This window comes from Macrobrachium nipponense, chromosome 27 (assembly GCF_015104395.2).
Source record: "Macrobrachium nipponense isolate FS-2020 chromosome 27, ASM1510439v2, whole genome shotgun sequence".
Lineage (NCBI taxonomy): Eukaryota > Metazoa > Arthropoda > Malacostraca > Decapoda > Palaemonidae > Macrobrachium > Macrobrachium nipponense.
The window spans coordinates 17,499,742-17,519,175 of record NC_087216.1 but is presented as its reverse complement, the minus strand read 5'-3'; the positions used below and the strand labels follow the sequence as shown (position 1 = coordinate 17,519,175).

The 19,434-nt window shown below is 35.2% G+C and overlaps 1 protein-coding gene across 2 annotated transcripts in view; it reads right to left on the bottom strand.

Moving 5' to 3' along the window:
- The window catches only part of LOC135200877 (UBA-like domain-containing protein 2-B), a 141,076-nt gene that overhangs the window by 92,091 nt on the left and 29,551 nt on the right, over positions 1–19,434 (bottom strand). For both annotated transcript variants that reach the window (XM_064229595.1, XM_064229596.1), the window contains exons 2-3: positions 13,262–13,348; positions 6,174–6,242 (exon numbers count right to left, since the gene is read on the bottom strand). In XM_064229595.1, the coding sequence (XP_064085665.1) occupies positions 6,174–6,242; positions 13,262–13,348 (156 nt within the window). The remainder of the gene's footprint in view (positions 1–6,173; positions 6,243–13,261; positions 13,349–19,434) is intronic.

The following is a 19,434-nucleotide window of genomic DNA, read 5'->3' as shown; positions in this document are numbered from 1 at the left end:
TTATCTTAAATGCATTTTTGAATGTGGATCCCATAGCATTTTTAAAGTTGTGGAACCAACCTCTCTTATCAATAAGCCATTTTTGAATTGTGGAACCTACCTCTCTATCATTAAAGCATTTTTGAAATTGTGGAACCTACCCTGTCTTATCCTTTTTGAATTGTGGAACCTACCCTCTCTTATTAGCCATTTTTGAATTGTGGAACCTACCCTCTCTTATCATTAAAGCCATTTTTAATTGAATGCTGGAACCTACCCTCATCTTATTCATTAAGCCATTTTTTGAATTGTGGAACCTACCCCTCTCTTATTCCTTAAGCCATTTTTGAATTGTGGAACCTACCCTCTCTTATCATAGAGCCAATTTTTGAATTGTGGAACCTACCCTCTCTTATTCATTAAGCCCATTTTTGAATTGTGGAACCTACCCTCCTTCATTAATCATTAAGCCATTTTTGAATTGTGGAACCTACCCTCTCTTATTATTAAGCCATTTTTGAATTGTGGAACCTACCCTCTCTTATCATTAAGCCATTTTTGAATTGTGGAACCAACCCTCTCTTATCATTAAAGCCATTTTTTAAAGTTGTAACTCTCTATCATAAGCCATTTTTGAATTGTGGAACCTACCCTCTCTTATTATTAAGCCTTTTTTTGATTTTTGAATGTGAATTGTGGAACCCACCCTCTCTTATTATTAAGCCATTTTTGAATTGTGGAACCTACCTCCTCTATCATTAAGCCATTTTTGAATTGTGGAACCTACCCTCTCTTATCATTAAGCCATTTTTGAATTGTGGAACCAACCCTCTCTTATCATTAAGCCATTTTTAAAGTTGTGGAACCAACCCTCTCTTATCAATAAGCCATTTTTTGAATTGTTGGAACCTACCCTCTCTTACATTAACCATTGAATTGTGGAACCTACCCTTCTTATCATTAAGTTTGAATTGTGGAACCTACCCTCTCTTATTATTAAGCCATTTTTGAATTGTGGAACCAGCCCTCTCTTATCATTAAGCCATTTTTGAATTGTGGAACCTACCCTCTCTTATCATTAAGCCATTTTTAAAGTTGTGGAACCAACCCTCTCTTATCAATAAGCCATTTTTGAAGTTGTGGAACCAACCCTCTCTTATCATTAAGCCATTTTTGAAGTTGTGGAACCACCCTCTTATCATTAAGCCATTTTTGAATTGGTGGAACCACCTCTCTTATCATTAAGCCATTTTTGAATTGTGGAACCTACCCTCTCTTATCATTAAGCCATTTTTGAATTGTGGAACCAACCCTCTCTTATCATTAAGCCATTTTTGAATTGTGGAACCAACCCTCTCTTATTATTAAGCCATTTTTGAATTGTGGAACCTACCCTCTCTTATCATTAAGCCATTTTTTGAATTGTGGAACTACCCTCTCTTATCATTAAAAGCATTTTTGAATTGTGGAAACCAACCTCCCTCTTATCATTAGCCATTTTTGAATTGTGGAACCTTACCCTCTCTTATATTAAGCCATTTTTTGAATTGTGGAACCTACCCTCTCTTATTATTAAGCCATTTTTTGAATTGTGGAAACCACCCTCTCTTATCATTAAGCCCATTTTTTGAATTGTGGAACCTACCCTCTCTTATTATTAAGCCATTTTTGAATTGTGGAACCAACCCTCTCTTCATTATTAAGCCATTTTTGAATTGTTGTTCCAACCACCCTCTCTTATCATTAAGCCATTTTTGAATTGTGGAACCAACCCTCTCGTTATCATTAAGCCATTTTGGAATTGAAGAGGAGAGAGAGGAACCACCATCTCATTATCATTAAGCCATTTTTGAATTGTGGAACCAACCCTCTCTTATCCATAGCACTGAATTGGGGTGGAACCTAACCCATCCTTATTATTAAGCCATTTTTGAATTGTGGAACCTACCTTCTCTTAATTATTAAGCCATTTTTTGAATTGTGGAACCTCAACCCCTCTGTATCATTTAAGCCCATTTTTGAATTGTGGGAAACCTACCCTCTCTTATCATTAAGCCCAATTTTTTGAAGTGTGGAACCAACCCCTCTCTTATTCATAAGCCCAATTTTTAAACTTGTGGAAACCCATCCTCTATTTTATCCAATTTTAAGCCAATTTTTGAAGTGGAACCTACCCTCTCTTATCATTAAGCCATTTTTGAATTGTGGAAACCTAACCCTTTTATCCATTAAGCCAGTTTTGAATAGTGGAACCTACCCTTCTCTTTTAATTAAGCCATTTTTTGAATTGTGGTATGGAACCTTAACCCTCTTTATTATTAAGCCAATTTTTGAATTGTTGGAAGACCTAACCCTCTCTTATTCTTAAGCCCATTTTTGAATTGTGGAACCTACCCCACTCTCTTATTCATTAAGCCATTTTTTGAATTGTTGGAACCAAGCCCCTCTCTTATCATTAAGCCATTTTTTGAATTCGTGGAAACCAACCCTCTATTTCCCATTAAGCCATTTTTGAATTTGTGGAACCCACCCTCTCTTATTCATTAAGCCATTTTTGAATTTTGTGGAACCAACCCTCTCTTATCATTAAGCCATTTTTAAGAATTGTGGAAACCTAAACCCTCTTCTTATCAATTTTAAGCCATTTTTGAATTGTTGGAACATACCCTCTCTATTATTAAGCCATTTTTGATTGTGGAACCACCCTCTTTATCATTTAAGCCATTTTTGGGCAATGTGGAACCAACCCTTTTTCTCTTATCATAAGCCAATTTTTGAATTGTTGGAAAACCAACCTTCTCTTATTATTAAGCCATTTTTGAATTGTGGGAACCCAACCCTTTTTCTCTTATCATTAAGCCAATATTGAATTGTGGAACCTACCCTCTCTTAACTGATTAAGCCAATTTTTGAATGTGGAACCAGCCCTTTTTCTCTATCCATTAAAGCCAATTTTTGGAAATTGTGGAACCTAACCCTCTCTTATTATTAAGACCCAATTTTTGGAATTGTGGAACCAACCCTTTTTCTCTTATCATTAAAGCCATTTTTAAAGTTGTGGAACCAACCGCTCTCTATCAAATAAGCCCATTTTTGGAAGCTTGTGGAACCAAACCCTCTCCCTTATTCATTAAGCATTTTTGAAGTTGTGGAACCAACCTTCCTTTCATTAAGCCATTTTTATTTGAAGTTGTGGGAACCCTAACCCTCTTCTTATCAATAAGCCATTTTTGAACGTTGTTGGAACCAAACCCTCTCCTTATCAATAAGCCATTTTTGCGTTGTGGGAACAACACTTATCTTATCAATAAGCCATTTTTGAAGGTTGGTGGAAACCAAACCCTCTCTTCAATCATTAAGCCATTTTGAAGTTGTGGAACCAACCCTCTCTTATCAATAAGCCATTTTTGAAGTTGTGGAACCAACCCTCTCTTATCAATAAGCCATTTTTGAAGTTGTGGAACCAACCCTCTCTTAAAATCCAATAACCATTTTTGAAGTGTGTAACCAAACCCTCTTATTATCATCTTTAAGGCAAAATTTTTGAGTTGTGGAACCTACTAAATGCAAATCTTGGCAGAAATCCCGCTAAATCCTCCATAGCACTGCCTCTTTAAAGAAGCAAATCTGATCAAACGACTGGACTGAGGGAGTATGATTCCATACAAAAGCCTCTTTGGGAACCAACTTCTAGTCAGACGGCTGGACTGAGGGGGTTAAGATTCCGAGACAAGCAGTACAGACAGTCTCCCGACCAAATTAGGGACAGTGCCTCCAGATCTGAGGAGTCTTGAATAAGGACCACTGTACAGCCAATGGGGCATTTACCGTTAGGTGCTATACCTCGCAATTAAGTGTCTCGTCATGACTTTCATTACAACTTAAGACGCCAGATTTGGCTTTTACAAGCCAGGGGCATATATACTTTGACCGACTTCAAACGCATTCCATTATATATAGAAAATATGACACAAATCTTGAATAAACAAATAAGACGATCTAAGTCAGTAACCGACAGAGAACTGTTGCCATTTCATGAATCAATCGAAATATCCATTAAGAGTCAGGGTCCGAATTTTTATTCATACCCACAGAATGAGTAATAGCCGTTTTGTAACTCTTCGTTACATAATTCATGAGAGAGAGAAGAGAGAGAGAGAGAGAGAGAGAGAGAGAATCTTCATGAGCACTAAAATTTTAAGAGTATTCAGCTGCTTACCCGCAACCACCTCTCTCTCTCTCTCTCTCTCTCTCTCTCTCTCTCTCTCTCTCTCTCTCACATACACAAACGCACATATGCGAGAGTCACTTTCTTAAGAACTATTTTCGATCTCTCGATCAAATTCTTTTGTAGTTAAAACGCACACATACCCTTACATTTCAATTAGGAGTTAAGTAAATAACTTTGAATCCTACAGGCATTGCAAATAGTATTCAGATAATTATTGCAGCACACGCCCGCAAGTTTAAGATAGGCTGCAAGAAATCTTCAAAGCCCTCCGGACCTATGCTGTTGTTGCTTATGTAAGAGTTTAATTCATTTGTTAATTTATCCCTGTTGCTATGCTTGTGTTCCAAGCTTCTCTTCATCTTCTCTCTTCTTTCCCGCGTCTGTATTCTGGTCTGTGGGACACTGCTCTTGTTGACATGCTGTCAGCCTTGTTACGTATATAATAATAATAATAATAATAATAATAATAATATAATAATAATAATAATATAATAATAAAATATATAGCATGAGGCGTCCCTAAAATGAAGACATCCATGTGGGTGTAAACGTGTGTGTTTGTCTGTATATATATTATATATATATATATATATATATATATATATATATATATATCTATATATATATATATATATATATATATATATATATATATATATATATATATATATATATATAGATATGCAAGAGCTTTCGAGAACCTGCTCGATTCTTCTCGATCTTGAGAAGGAGCATCGAGGAGTTTCTCGAAAGTTCTTGCTTTACACACACACACACACACACACACACACACACACACACACAAATATATATATATATATATATATATATATAGTATATATAATATATATATATATATATATATATATATTTCAAATATTTACACTTACGCCACTGTGGGATTTCTTCACCAATAATAATAATAATAATGAATAATAATCATCGTCTCCTTCCTCGGTTTAGCCCTTTCTTATCACGTTTAAATCTTGTTTATTTTCTTTCTCTCTCACGAAACAAAACTTACTCATCACAATAACCCCGCGAGATTTAATATCCATTAACTAAGTTCAAAAAATCCCCAAAATACCAGAGCTAACAACGTTAAAAAATATCCCAAAAATACCGAGCTAATAATGTAAAAAAAAAAAATCCCCAAAATACCAGAGCTAATAATGTTAAAAAATCCCCAAAATACCAAAGCTGACACCCTCAGTTTTCCGACGGCAATGATATCCACGTACAGAGGGAAATACAGAAATCGATTTCCTTTCCATAAATCGATTTTCTATTTAAATTCAGGGACGACTGGGGGAAGCAAAGAGTACAATCATACAGGCGACAGAACTCATGTCAGACTGGTCACAAAGCTTTAAGAGTGGGAAAGGGGGGGGTGGGGGGGGTTGGGGGGGGGGTTGGGGGGGGAAGGGGTTGTAAATATGACGCCAAAGGCACATTGATTCTGGCATCTCTATTATAAATAAGATCCAAAATAACTTCTCAAGGAACAAGGTAATGCGTCCCGCATTATTTGCAAAGTAAGTCATAATCGCATTTGCAAACTGTAATGGAATGCTTTCATAAAAACAACTCAGGCAAAGTTTACGAATCAAAACAACTCGATGCAATGGTTATTCAATCGTGCCTGTAATCTGCCATTCAGTTTAGGGTTCTTCACAGCTCGTGCTTTCAAAAGAAGATTAACTTTCACAATAAAACTGCCTCCCACACAACGACTATAGCAGTGCAGTCAGATATATATTCACGTTTGCTTAACACATAAATGCTCATTCTATTTGACCTTACTGACTCAGCTATCAAAATCAAGTCTTCTGCAAAACTGCCCGTGGTCAACCAATTAATCTACAACTTGATGAAATTTAGTACATCCTCATATGCCTTCAGCTTCTCAGATTCAAAAAACTTGAAGCCCAACAAAACGAATCAAAATGTCTAGAACACTTACATGATTTAGATGATGCTGTGATGCTCCACCATTTGGCACGGCTTCTTGAAAAAATATACTTAGTGCAGTCTGCAAAAAAACAGAAAAGGGAAAAGCTTTGTCAATACATTACAAGTCTCAAATACCAAACTTGTTGGTACACTATGACTGCTTACACCAAATATAATGACAGATGTAATGGTGAAGAGTGGGTGGGGACATAACTGTTCATTATCTGGTTGCAGTGTGGAAAATGAGAAAGATGATGGAGGGGGAGAGGACCTGTTAATGTTAGACACAAAAACTACTTTGTAAACACCCTGTGCAACATATACCTACAATGAAAGCACCTATATTTTCGTCACATAAGTTACCAGACTGAAACTTCTACTGCGTTGGCAAGGCCTTCATTTAAACTCGCAGTATGCATGAGCAAGGACCCAACATATTTAAACATTTACACTAGTTTCATAAAATTGGTGGAGTGAAATCTCAACCTGCTGGAACTACAATGACTAGCATTTAACATACTTCTAATCACAGAAAATTACAGATTTCTATGTGGCATGTTAATAAGACACTTAACTGCTAATCATACTGCACACAGCCCTATTGTGAAAACTAGTGTTCCTGGGTAATGAGAAATGGCTTGTTTCATTCAGACAGTGAATTCTAGCACAGATGATTTGGAGGGATTGTATTATTAAGTATAAGTCCTTGGGTGACTGAAAGGTAAAGTAGGTGACTTATATGTCATCCAAAATTTCTTTATCAGTCGAGTACACTACCCAAAAGTTGAACTAACCTCCCCCCTGTTGTAAAGGGTCATGAATCTTCTGATTATGAAACGATTACTCTTTCTAGTGCTGCTTCCTAACTAGTCTTACCATTGCTTTTCTAGTGTGAAGTTTAAATTGGTTGAGACTTCCTTCAAAATAACCTCATCAATGATCAGTAGGCCATTAAAACAAGAAAATTTATATCAACCTATTCATCTTTCAACTGAGACCATTCAGTAAGGTAACACACTACATTGATGTATCGAAAAGGAATCGTCCCCCCCCCCCCCCCCCCCCCCACACACACACACACACACCAGAATTCAGTAAAACTGGAAACAAAAAAAAACCCAAAGTTAATGCTTTGTGTTTAGGTAGATCCTCCTACTTCAAACTCAATGTGAGAGAAATGGCAAATGCTGCAATTACAAGAATTTGAGATGATAACACTCTTCTCATGAATTTGGTTTTTGAAATGAGCAATTCAAATTCAGCAGACGAGAACAGCATAGTGAACAACTTCACTGAAAGATTCTCAGCGTAGTGAACAACTTTATTCATAGGTTCTCAGCAACTCATCATCTTATCTCAAATTTTATTGTTATTAATAGCAAAAAAATCATCCACCACTCAAAAGAATCCCTAGAAGTAACCACAGGAAGTAAACAATGCATTTTTTACACAAAGCCTTTTCCATGCTCATTCCAAGGACAAATGCTGACGATGGTCAAAAATAAAAAGATCGTATCCTGATGGAATTCTATGCAATCTTATCATTTCTGTAGATAACTCTCCAAAATTGTTTCTGTAAAAAATACACTTCTTTCCTTGATGAGCACAGAGGCAAAATGTTTACCTTTAAACCCTAATCCTAGACCTTATGAATATCAGGAGTTTATGAATATCAGCAGCTTTAGCCACAGGAGCTAGCACTGGTTGACACCTAACAGCCTCTAGGCTTTCAGGAACTTCCATAAACAAGGATTTATCCAAGTTGCTACATTGCTACTTTGTCTGTAATTTCTATTTCATCCCTCTAAAGTACTGTAGTTATTTTTTCAGTAATGATTAGGAACCTGTATCAACGAAACTTACAAAAAGCAGTTATTGCCTAGGTTGGTTACAAAGGATTAACAGCTACATGAACTGCTATTCATATTAACAAAATACTCAGGACATGCCATTAGAATAAATTATCCACCCCTCCTCATAAAAGTACTGTGAGAATAATAACTATAGCCATAAAACCAGTCACTGCTTGGACCTGGAAAGTAAAGTACAATCAACGTCGCATACCCAAATAGGATAAAAGCTCAGCGAAAACACTCCTCTAGTATCATAACAGGATGTCCTATGTTGTACTTGTGAAAACTGGACAAGATGAACCTTCATATAACAGACTGCTCAGTACCATGCTTATTAGCCTGGACCAAAAAACAATTAAAGGCATAGAGCAGATTCTGATTAAACCAACATGCTGTTAATAATATTGTAAGCTAATTCATGATCAATCACAACAACAATAAGCCTCATTATTCTGACTATCACAACAATAAGCCTCATTATTCTGACTTCAAAAGAAAGTTCATCAAGATGGGCAAGTACCCCAAAACCAAAGACTGCATACAGTACTCTGAATTACAACAACACTTACCCTCTATAAAAATGTTTAAGATCTTACATGCAAAACGTGACACACTTAAGGCCACCCTTTATACTATTCCAAAATATATCTTCCCAAGTAAAGAGGACTGTACTTCTGTCCAACTAACAAAAATATTTCATGTGTTGTCAAGATAAATGTATACAGATAAACTTCCTCAAACATCCAATATGATTATCATTTCTATCATTATTAATATAATAGTTCAACCAGACTACAGTATTTAGTTATTGTTAACTCTCAAAGGGCTGTCCTGGGGGTTTTGTTTTTAAAGAATTTATTACAACGTACTTAATATTTTACAACTTCTTAAAAACCTAATAATTGGATAAACTGAAAATACTGAATTGCTTTCTAGGTTCTGTTTCAAATACACTAATTGATTTACCGCACATTGTTGGCTGAAGACTGGACAAGGATTGATGAATCAACCATGAATCCCAGATACAATCAAGAAAGAAACTTAAATCTTGAATATGAAAGTTACCTCTTGCCTTGGATTGAAACTTGACCTTATACCAAAAATAATATAAAAATTATTTTCAGAAGAAAATCTTTATTTACATAGTAGCAATTGCCATCTCAACAGTGTGATTTTACATTGCACAGCCTGTGTTCTGTATCAAACCAATAAAGATCTCATTGCTGGACACTTTATATCAGTTTTTACAACTGTATAATGGTAAACTTAGACAATAAGATGATTATTATACCTGTATCACAAAACTCAGAACAGTGTTTTTGGTGAATTTGTTGACATTGGCAAAATGATTCTTTGTGTAATTGTCTCTGAAGATGTGTCATCAAGAACTGCACCTTACATGAAGATTATAGTATTCCACTTCCCATACAGCTACACAGAGCTGATAACTGTGGGAGTGAACTGTTGTATCCTTATCAAGCTTGTAGGGAATTGTGAATCTTGTACTACTGTTATACGAGTTACAGGCAGTATTGGCAGTTTGTACTTTGTTTTCAGTACCTCTCTGATCGCCATAATCTCAGTATATATTACTCACAGTATTTCTTGAAATCCTTTTTACCTGCATTCTCTATAACTAATCTACCAATGTTGCTAAGCATCTTGTTGGCTCTTAAACAGGAGCTACAGTCTGCAGACAGAATGGGGCTGCAGGAACACAGCAGGTTATTACCCATATGATAAGAATTGCAGTGATTCATGAGATTTTCTTAGCTTTATGATGCAGACACTGACCTAGAACAGGTTAAGGTCAGCAGGTCAGATTGTAAATTAGCTAATGTGTGACTCATCTGGTGCATGGTAGGAAGTGCTGAAAGATTTTGACAGCATTGTTGCAGCTGCCAGGATTGGTTCTTTCAATCACTTCTCTTTGTATTCTCCCTGCTCTTTGCTCACTTGGCTGTTCAGCTTCCTCAACTTTTTCTATTCCATTTTTTTTTTCGACCAATATTCAGGAACAAACCTTTCTACATTAGCCAAATCTTCCGTAGGTAAAATAGCAATGTATATACTATGCCCAAGCTTTTAAGTTTTATAGTCTAATTTGAATCAACTTCACTACCAAAGTTAAAATAACCACCAAAATTACAATTTTTGATTAAAAAAAAAAAAAATTCATTACCACATAAAACAGTGTTTCTTAAACTTTCTTGTGCAGTGGACTCCTTTTATCAAAATTACTCATGTAGCGGACCCTTCATTATGATAATTTCCCTCTTGGATTTAAAAGTGTTCTAAGGGTATAATATATGGTACTAAAATTGCTACTGAATTACTTAGTAATGGCTTATCTTCAACTTAAACTTTTACATTTAACTTAAAATAACTTTCACAACATTATTAAATTTATCTGATACCGATGGCCAAACTATCCTGCGGACCCCTTGGAACACTCCACATACTGCTGGGCCCCGTCCGCAGACCACACTTCAAAAACACTGCCATAAACAATAACAGTGGAATAACATATGCTGGAATTTTTAGACCTACAAAAACAAGATGGTACTTAACACTTAAAATAACAAAAATGCTGTCATTCAAACCGCAAACTAAAATTAAAACATTGAATGGCTTAACGTTACTGACTTCATTAGCAATGATGATGATGGTTAAAGGACCAAATTTACTGTTGATGATGATGGTTAAAGGACCAAATTTACTGTCTATAACCCCAGTGAGAAGTTAAATTACTAGAAGACATCTGAGCACGAATGACTCTTTAACATTCAGTAAACCCAGTGACCCTCCTATGCATGCAATTACTTAGCTAGTTCACTCCAACCTTACATACTAATGTTGTTATCCTATAAACAGCTTAAATGCGTGTTTACATGTCCTCCTTATATAATTTCTACAAATAGAAATTAAATAAAAAGTCATGGCATGTACTTCCTTGAAATCAAATGTATTAAAATTAACGTGTTCTACTTCCTTACATATTTCATATATAAATCCTGCCTTTATTCACAGGATGATTTATGCTATGCCAATGTTATGCAAGCCACCAAATTGACTTTTGTTATTCAACTTAATCTTATCAAAACCTTAGGATTTTGAAAGCAAACTATTCTAGCATTTACAGACTAAATATGGAATGGGTATAATTTGTCCGAAACAGCAACATAAAAATAGATGTATACTGTACCCTGGTCAGGTTTTGTGCTCAGTATGATAACTAGAAAGACTCATGGAGAGTGCTCACTTTGGTTAATTTACTTCACCACCATGAAATTATTTAAATATCTGACTGCAATCTATAATACCTATGCATTTTATAAATAACACCTCAATAGTTTCCTACAACTGGTTCTGTTTAAATCAGCTCAGTTCAAGACCAAGACCTGCCTTAGCTGCAGGGGAAATGACATCATACTTACTCCTGTAAAACTTAATATTTTATAGGAGCAGCAGCAATTTTTTACTGGTTACTAATTATAAAAAAAAATTGGAGAAATCATGAAGTTTACCCAGCGAGAAGCTGTAAATCACCAAGGAGATACCCGCAAAAGGGGGTGTGCCATCAATGAGCTTCATGCAGTGCAATGTGGGGATTATACTAAATGTTCTTTGCAGTATCCCTGCAGCCCCTGTATCTCCGTTCGTATTCTCTTTTTCCATCTAACTTTCCAACCTCTCCTAACAATTATTTCCTAGTGCAACTATGAACCTTTAAAACCTTTTTACTCTCAATTTCCCTTTCAGCACTGAATGGCCTCATACATCCCAGCACTTAGCCTTTAACCTAAATATTATAATTTATTCTCCCACTGAGATAGAACCAAAGTCATGCATTACATTTAATCATCACTACCCATGAAACTGTTCAACTTACTTTCAGATTTGCAGGGCATAGCAGCTCTAGTTATCCTTTACCTTAAGATATATTAGTCTCATAAAAGTGAAAATATGGAGGGAATAAGACAATTATGATGAAAGAAAGTTGTAAAATCATATCTGTAGTGTACCATTAATACAGATTAGTAATGTAATTTGATCACGCTTAAGTCATCTTGACTTTATATTAAATGTCTGACCTGTTACGACATTCAATAGGAATGACTCAGAACAGTATTATGAGAAATGAACTATATGGCCTACTTTAAAAGTATACAACTATCGTTAAAATGGAAATGCTTAACACCACTTACTGTGAAAATGAAGAAAGAATAAGTTATATACTTATGACAAAAGTACAAAAGCATGATTATGATATGTCTTGCATAATTACCATAACTTAGCTTGATGAAAATTTAATTTACTCCCTTCTCTAACTCTGTTTAGCATAAGGATATGTCAAACTAAACTAAAGGCCTGTTTAGCAAATTTGCCTTAAAGCAAGATAAACTGATCAAAGGTGAGTAAAGAGGATCTCACCACAGAGAAAACATCTACTTTTTTATTTCTCTTCTTGCCAACCCTATCAGAAATTACCACACCGTAAGCCTACAAAACCAGAATACGTAATTCATTCAAATCCAAAAATCCTGAAAATAATCTTAAAATCTTTCCACCTAAAAAGCTGCCAGGTGTATATCATAGCAACCAAGATAAAGTTAAATTATAGGCTTCAGTTCTTAAAAAGTATACTTTGACTGCACTTACTTTAACAATCAGCCATTGCAATGAATCCAAACCACATGCCTAGATGTGCCATTTTACATTAATTTTAATTGCTTTTTTTCATTAACAATGGAATATCACATTGTTACCTGGGTACCTCTTTGAAGTGAATTTTTATAAAGTAAACTGTACTTGTACCGTACAATGTCCTACATACCATTCCTAAATTTCAACAACTACTTTTACGAAGTCAAAATGATACATCAAATAATTAATTTTGGTCTGTTATCATTCCTAATCAATATAAGTAAATATTGAAATAGTTATCGCTTATAAAATACACATGCACAAACGCTTAACATACATTATATTCATTAGCAAGTACAGATTCAAATAATACTGTGGACCACTTCAGTTATGAAATACACATAACAGAATTCCACGGTATTCAAGTGAAATTTGGAATCCCAAACCAGAAACAAATTTTAAATGGAACTACAAAACTTTAAAAAAAGAACAAAAAAATAATACAGCATGGTGTCCACTGGATTAAAAGAACTAATAAATATAATTCATACAAAGTAAAAGGGACTAGCATTACAGAGCATGATGGAGGAACACCTACCTCAAACTGCCAATGAGCAGACTGTAATAATTGTCTCGCTTGCTCTCTAGTTGCTCCAGCAGCCATGACAAACTGATTGATCATGACCTGAGGAGAAAATACAAAGAAGATGAGTAAAATAAATATCTTAATGGGTTCAAATAATTTCTAAAACTTGACTGATAAAGCACATTATATAAGTGGAATTAATGACAATTTCCACTGTAAAAACTAAATTACCTACATGATTCTGGTCCATGACTCACAACAAGTTTATAATAAACAGAAGAAACATTACCAATCCCTATTATTTCATAGTTTTTCCTTGAACTGCACATATTTTTATTTCTTACGTTATGAAATACTGAATAACAATTCAACTTGAAGTTACATTATTACTATTGTTACTGACAAATAGTTTGACCGGGCCACTGAACTAACGTTCTCAACCCTCACAAAGTTGGACAATCACATAAAACATGTTCAGTTAGGTGTTGCTCTACATTAAATGTCAATGTGACGAATCTACAGGTGGGATAATACCATTATTAATTTAATTGGGCACTCTTTTCAGAATGAGATAACCAATACAGCAGTGGGTTTCATTTGTTTTAACTTTTTACTGTTTTGGGAAGACTTAATATTGATCGGCTGATTCTGAGCCATTTATTTTTAACGGAAAGTAAAACCAGGATGTCTGATACTGAGCCATACATATGAGCTCCTTAATCAAAATCATATAGGAAAGTTGCTTTGAAAAAAAGCATTATGGTTGATGTGTTAGTTCTCTAAGTCAGGCTACATGTGGTAGCCTTTCCATCAGACTTAATGCATTTTTAGTGTTGGCTTTAAAGTTAGCAAATTGTGGTTTCCAGTTCAAACTCAGTAGGCTACAGTAGTTTCATTCCAATAATATTAACAGAAAAAATCTTGGAAAAACATTTCTAACTTTATGAACTACGTATAATTAATTTACTTGAAGTAGGTACCATAGTATTCCTAGACCTGACAGAAGTTAAGCCAGAAATTGCACAGGACTCGAGGGTGTATTGCAATCCTCATTAAGCAAAAACCTAATGCTAAAATATTCATGCTGAAGAGGTACAGTACTATGTAACTGTACACAGTGCAGGATAAAACCAATTGCATTTGTACAGTAAGTTTAACATGCATTAAACAAAATCACACCTAATACTAAACAGTCAAGTGAACATCTCAAGACAAGATGATATCTAATACTTATGTCACCAAAGTAACAAAAATGATCACCTCCTTCTCAACCTCCCTACCCAGCACAATGCAGTTCTCCTCTTCCTTCCTTTCTTCATCATTTGCTCATATGTATATTATTACAGGCACTAAAGATCCCTAATTCCACAGACAAAATAAATTTTTTCTGAGGTGTGAGACTTTCAACATTCCACACAAATGTCTTACTAAATGCTTTCCAGAAGGGATACCTATGAAATTATGTTAATATTATAAGGTAGATATGACTGTTGAAGAGTAGCTACCAATAACTTTTTTTAGACAAAACTACCACATTTGTTTCTTGAGAAAAATGCACCCACACACACACTAAACATATTTATATTTTGATTGTGGAACCAAAAGCACAAATAATATCAAGGAAATCCACCAAAACTAATATACAGTGGACCCCCCGTATTCGCGTTCTCCAGATTCGCGGATTTCTCTCGGGAACGTTTCCCTGCATTATTCGCGGAAAATTTGTGCATTCGCGGTATTTTTCTATGATAAATATCCACAAATTCCTGGTTTTTTTTTGATGAATTTCATCATAAAATGCACTTTTTGTGATAAAACTATTAAAAAAACCATGTAGGAAAATTTTTAGTGGGGTTTTCTTAAGTTTTAACTAACAAAATAGGCTGTTTTTAGCATTTTTATAGGGGTTCCAAACATTCGCGGATTCTAACTATTCACGGGGGGGTCTGGTACGCATCCCCCGCGAATACGGGAGGACCACTGTACTTATCACTCGGAAAACCAGATGAATTCTCTATTTTCATACTAGCTGCACCAAGCCTAGTAAACTTTCAACATTACCTTGATAAATTACCTGAACCTCATCAGTGGGTCTCCAGTTTTCTCTTACAAAATAAAAGCTGTCAAGTATAACTACTATATCAGATGGAAAGAGAACAGCTATACAAATTTTAAAATAAATAGCATGCGGATAACCATTAGTCAGATTATGAAACTACAACAGTGAAAATCTCATGCACACTGGAAAATTTAGTGTCTACTGCATACTACTTAAATAGTAAAAAAATTAAACTTATAAAAAAGCCTAACCCTTGCAACTTGGGGAGCTGACAATTCCACTATTAGAATACTGGAAAAACATGTTCTATTCAGCTGAGACTATGGTAACAAAATACTAAAAGCTTTGCACAAAGCACAGCATTAAGAGTCTGAGATCAATTTTATAAGGAAGGGTTCATAATGTAACCTGAGACTTTTAGACTCATCCCCAAAATATATTTGAACAATTCAAAAGTGAAGCACCTTTCCTTTCCCCTATCTATTGGGACCTATTGGGAGGCATTTAGTATATCATTCACCATCATTCCCATTTCACGTCAGTAAATTTCAGCTACCAATCCTCATATGCTAATAGTCTCCTTCCTTGGACTAAGTGTGTTAGGTTACATGATTCAGGATTGACTGGTATGCAACTGGCACCAAACAATAAATGTAGCAATACAGAAATTATTTAAAAAAAACACATGCACATGACATGGCCATCCAAATTCTAAATTCAGTGGCATAAAAGACTGATCAAGCCAGATACCAGTGGAAAAGAGAACCCCTGTAACAATGACTTGCAAAAAATATCATGATAGCTAAATCATGCAGATGATAGTTTTTCCATTTAATCAATAAATCAGCTGAGGTTACATTCCCTCAAATCTGAAGGGAAATGTTAACCTACACCTTCCATGTAATAAAACCTAACATTTTCATCTCCTTTTCCCTCAACAAACATTCCAGTGAAAAATGGCATGTTAAAAAAAAATATGATGCACCTGAGAGACAATACAATTTTAACTTTTTAATAACAGACAAATATGCATAAAATCTTGACGTATGGGTAAGGCCCACTACAACATTAGTTCTTTGGCATTTTCTGGCAAAACTATACCTCTGTTATATTTTGGATAATGCAATTGAATATATGTAACAGTGAACATGTTTTGACAATGAGTCATCTGGATGTGCCATGAGTACTTCACATTCCTCTGGCCCTACATCATATGGATATGGTAAATCTATATAAATAGCTAAGATATATCTCACTTTTTCTTCCCTAACCATCCCAAGGAGAGTTTACAGGAGGAATTAGGTTTACCCAAACTACAGGGTATAAAACAGGTTAGGTTACAGACTAGAAATTAGGCTAGACTAGATACTATGACAGTTTCTTTTGAGTTCTCTACATTCTTGAATGTTGGTTAGTTTAGAAATTTAACCATTATTCACTAGTATATATAACTTTGCCAACTATACAGACATAAAGAGATGACCATATACTCTTGAATTTTACTAATTACGTTCTACTTTATATAAGAGCTTCATCCCATTACTGCACGTCATCTTAAAACATTAACAGGCTGGTTATGCAAAACAGTACTGCAAAATCACACTTAGTTTGTGAAAGTTCACATTACCAGTGTAATTTATTATGAAAAAGCACATGGTAACTGTACATTTCAAGCCATAAAACTCCTCTTTAACTATACCAGATTCTCTTAATGTACTTATTTCACATTGCAAAATCTACCTGGCTAATTCTTTCATGTCTGAATTGGGGAGCAGATCTGACCATAGATTTACAATACATGTATACTGTATCAACATGATAGCAATTCAACTTACACCTTTGCCACAGGGCCTTAGTTGCAAAATAACCTAGAAAAATTGGTTCTAACTGTTTCAATCCAAAGACACACTAAATTCTTTAAATAGCAATCAGAAACTGACGAAATCTCGTTAACATGTTAATGATTCATGATACAGGTAAATGTAAGCTGCACTTTTTTCTACTATTTTACTAGGCAAGCATAGAACGTTACCCCAACTACCAACTTAATAACTCTAAACTGGGTCTGGTCTATCTAGATGGAGGGTACAGCCTAATATGTATAGCTACAGAAACATGTAAAGTGAACTACTTTAATTTAAATCTGTGATTTGATACTATGCATGGAAGACTAAATTAATAACTAAAACATACTGATACTTAAGCTACAGTAAACTCATGTACATATCTTTTCTTTTCACATGTTTTACACCAGGCAAAAAACCGTTGGATACAAAAATATTCAGCTTTATTATTCCAAATTTTGGAAAACGCTATAAGAACGTTTCAGGAATCTTGGACCTACAACAATTTCCAAGTATGATTCATGAACATAGACAGAGCTAGATCAGTGACACATGAGGCACCTGCAGGCATTTGGTCACATCAAAACAACAAAAACTAATTTACTTAAAATTTCCAGACATAAGACCATTGTCAAACACTTAAAGAAGCCATACACATAAGACTGCACGCAGTGTCTAGATGGAAGAAATAAGGTTATCCTACACCTCCTCATCAGGTAGGGCACAGCACCCCAAAGTTAGGTTAGGTTCGCTTCGGATTTATTCCCAAAATTAAACCTGGCCCACTGTCATCCTTTTATTCTTGACAACTTTTTTACCCTGACATTTTTCATTACTATATGAAACCCATATATTTTTGCAGCTCATTTTCTTGCATTCTGCCCAATTTTCAGAATTAATATCTGCACTATTCACTTACTCCTTAACCAAAAACTCTAGTAGGTTCTCATTACTTGGCCAAATCAAGTGCATGTGTGTAAATTCATGCAACATACCAGCTTAAGTAAGAGGTTTCTCTACTAAGTAGTAATTTCCTTTAAACATCAAACAGATAACTGCAAAACTTTTCAATCTGAAACTGTTTGTTTATATACAACTGAGACATAGACATACTGTATATATCATACTGGGATCACAAAAACCTATCCAGAAAACTCTTTACAATAACTGAAATGGTGCTGTCAAAACCTATATATAACTGTTTTCATAACAAAGAATTGGCTATTAATACTGCTGCTTAGCATCAGAAACAAAGATAGAGACAAAGGAGATAGCAAAACTGCATAAAAAAAAAATGTTTCAGGAGTGCCATGGCGCAAACAACCTACTTGTACAACAGGGCTACCTAATACCACAACAGAACAAATAGTATTACATAAAAAGGTAAGTAAAAGGAACATTCTAGAAAACATGATGCAACACTGCAAATAGGATACCTATGCAACTGTGCAGTGACATTTACAAGTCACACCAACTGGCATGAATAGGAAGACTAATCATACGAAAAGACAAGAAAATAAATAATAACCAACAACGACATCACAGTGTATACATAAAATAAGGATGGCTTAATACTTCTAGACAATGTGACACATAGCCTATTGTTGTTGTCACTCGTTTCTGACAACTTCTAATAATTACCCTAGTATAAACTAGGCCTCTATCTTAACTTCTAAGATATGTTAGGGTAAGCTTTGTGCCCCTGTTGTAAAGCAGTGCAACATTATGTAAATACTTAAACTTGCTTTGCCCGAGATAGCCTCGGCCTAACAAGACGTGATCAGCCTATATTCGTACTAGGAACTTTAGCCTAGGCTGAATGAGCTACCATCATTCATTTGTTCATTCTATGAGTCGAGGATTTTCAGGTTAAAAAGTTGAGCTGGTCTGAGCAAAATAAAGAAAGAGGATGTTTAGGAACGCAACATTTATACTAGTTAAACGGACCTAGGCCTACCGGTGCGGTTGGTAAATGTGAAATCGAATAGCCTTGCATACCTTGTAGGCCTAAGCTATTATTATAAGCCCGGGTAGGCCGAGTCTTCTACGATAGCTTGGACCACAAGTTCTTAATACTCCTTCTTACTCTAACAATTAGTAAATGGACATAGGAAAACAATGTCCATCTTACGTACTGACGTAAGATCGATTAAGAATCACGATTCTTACTAGGCTACTACCTAGTATACTAGGCCTCTAAGCTCTGCCAAATCCTAGGCCTAGCTAATATCACACCGAGGATTTAACAATTGGAAGCGGTCCGTTTACTCATGCCAGCAAAG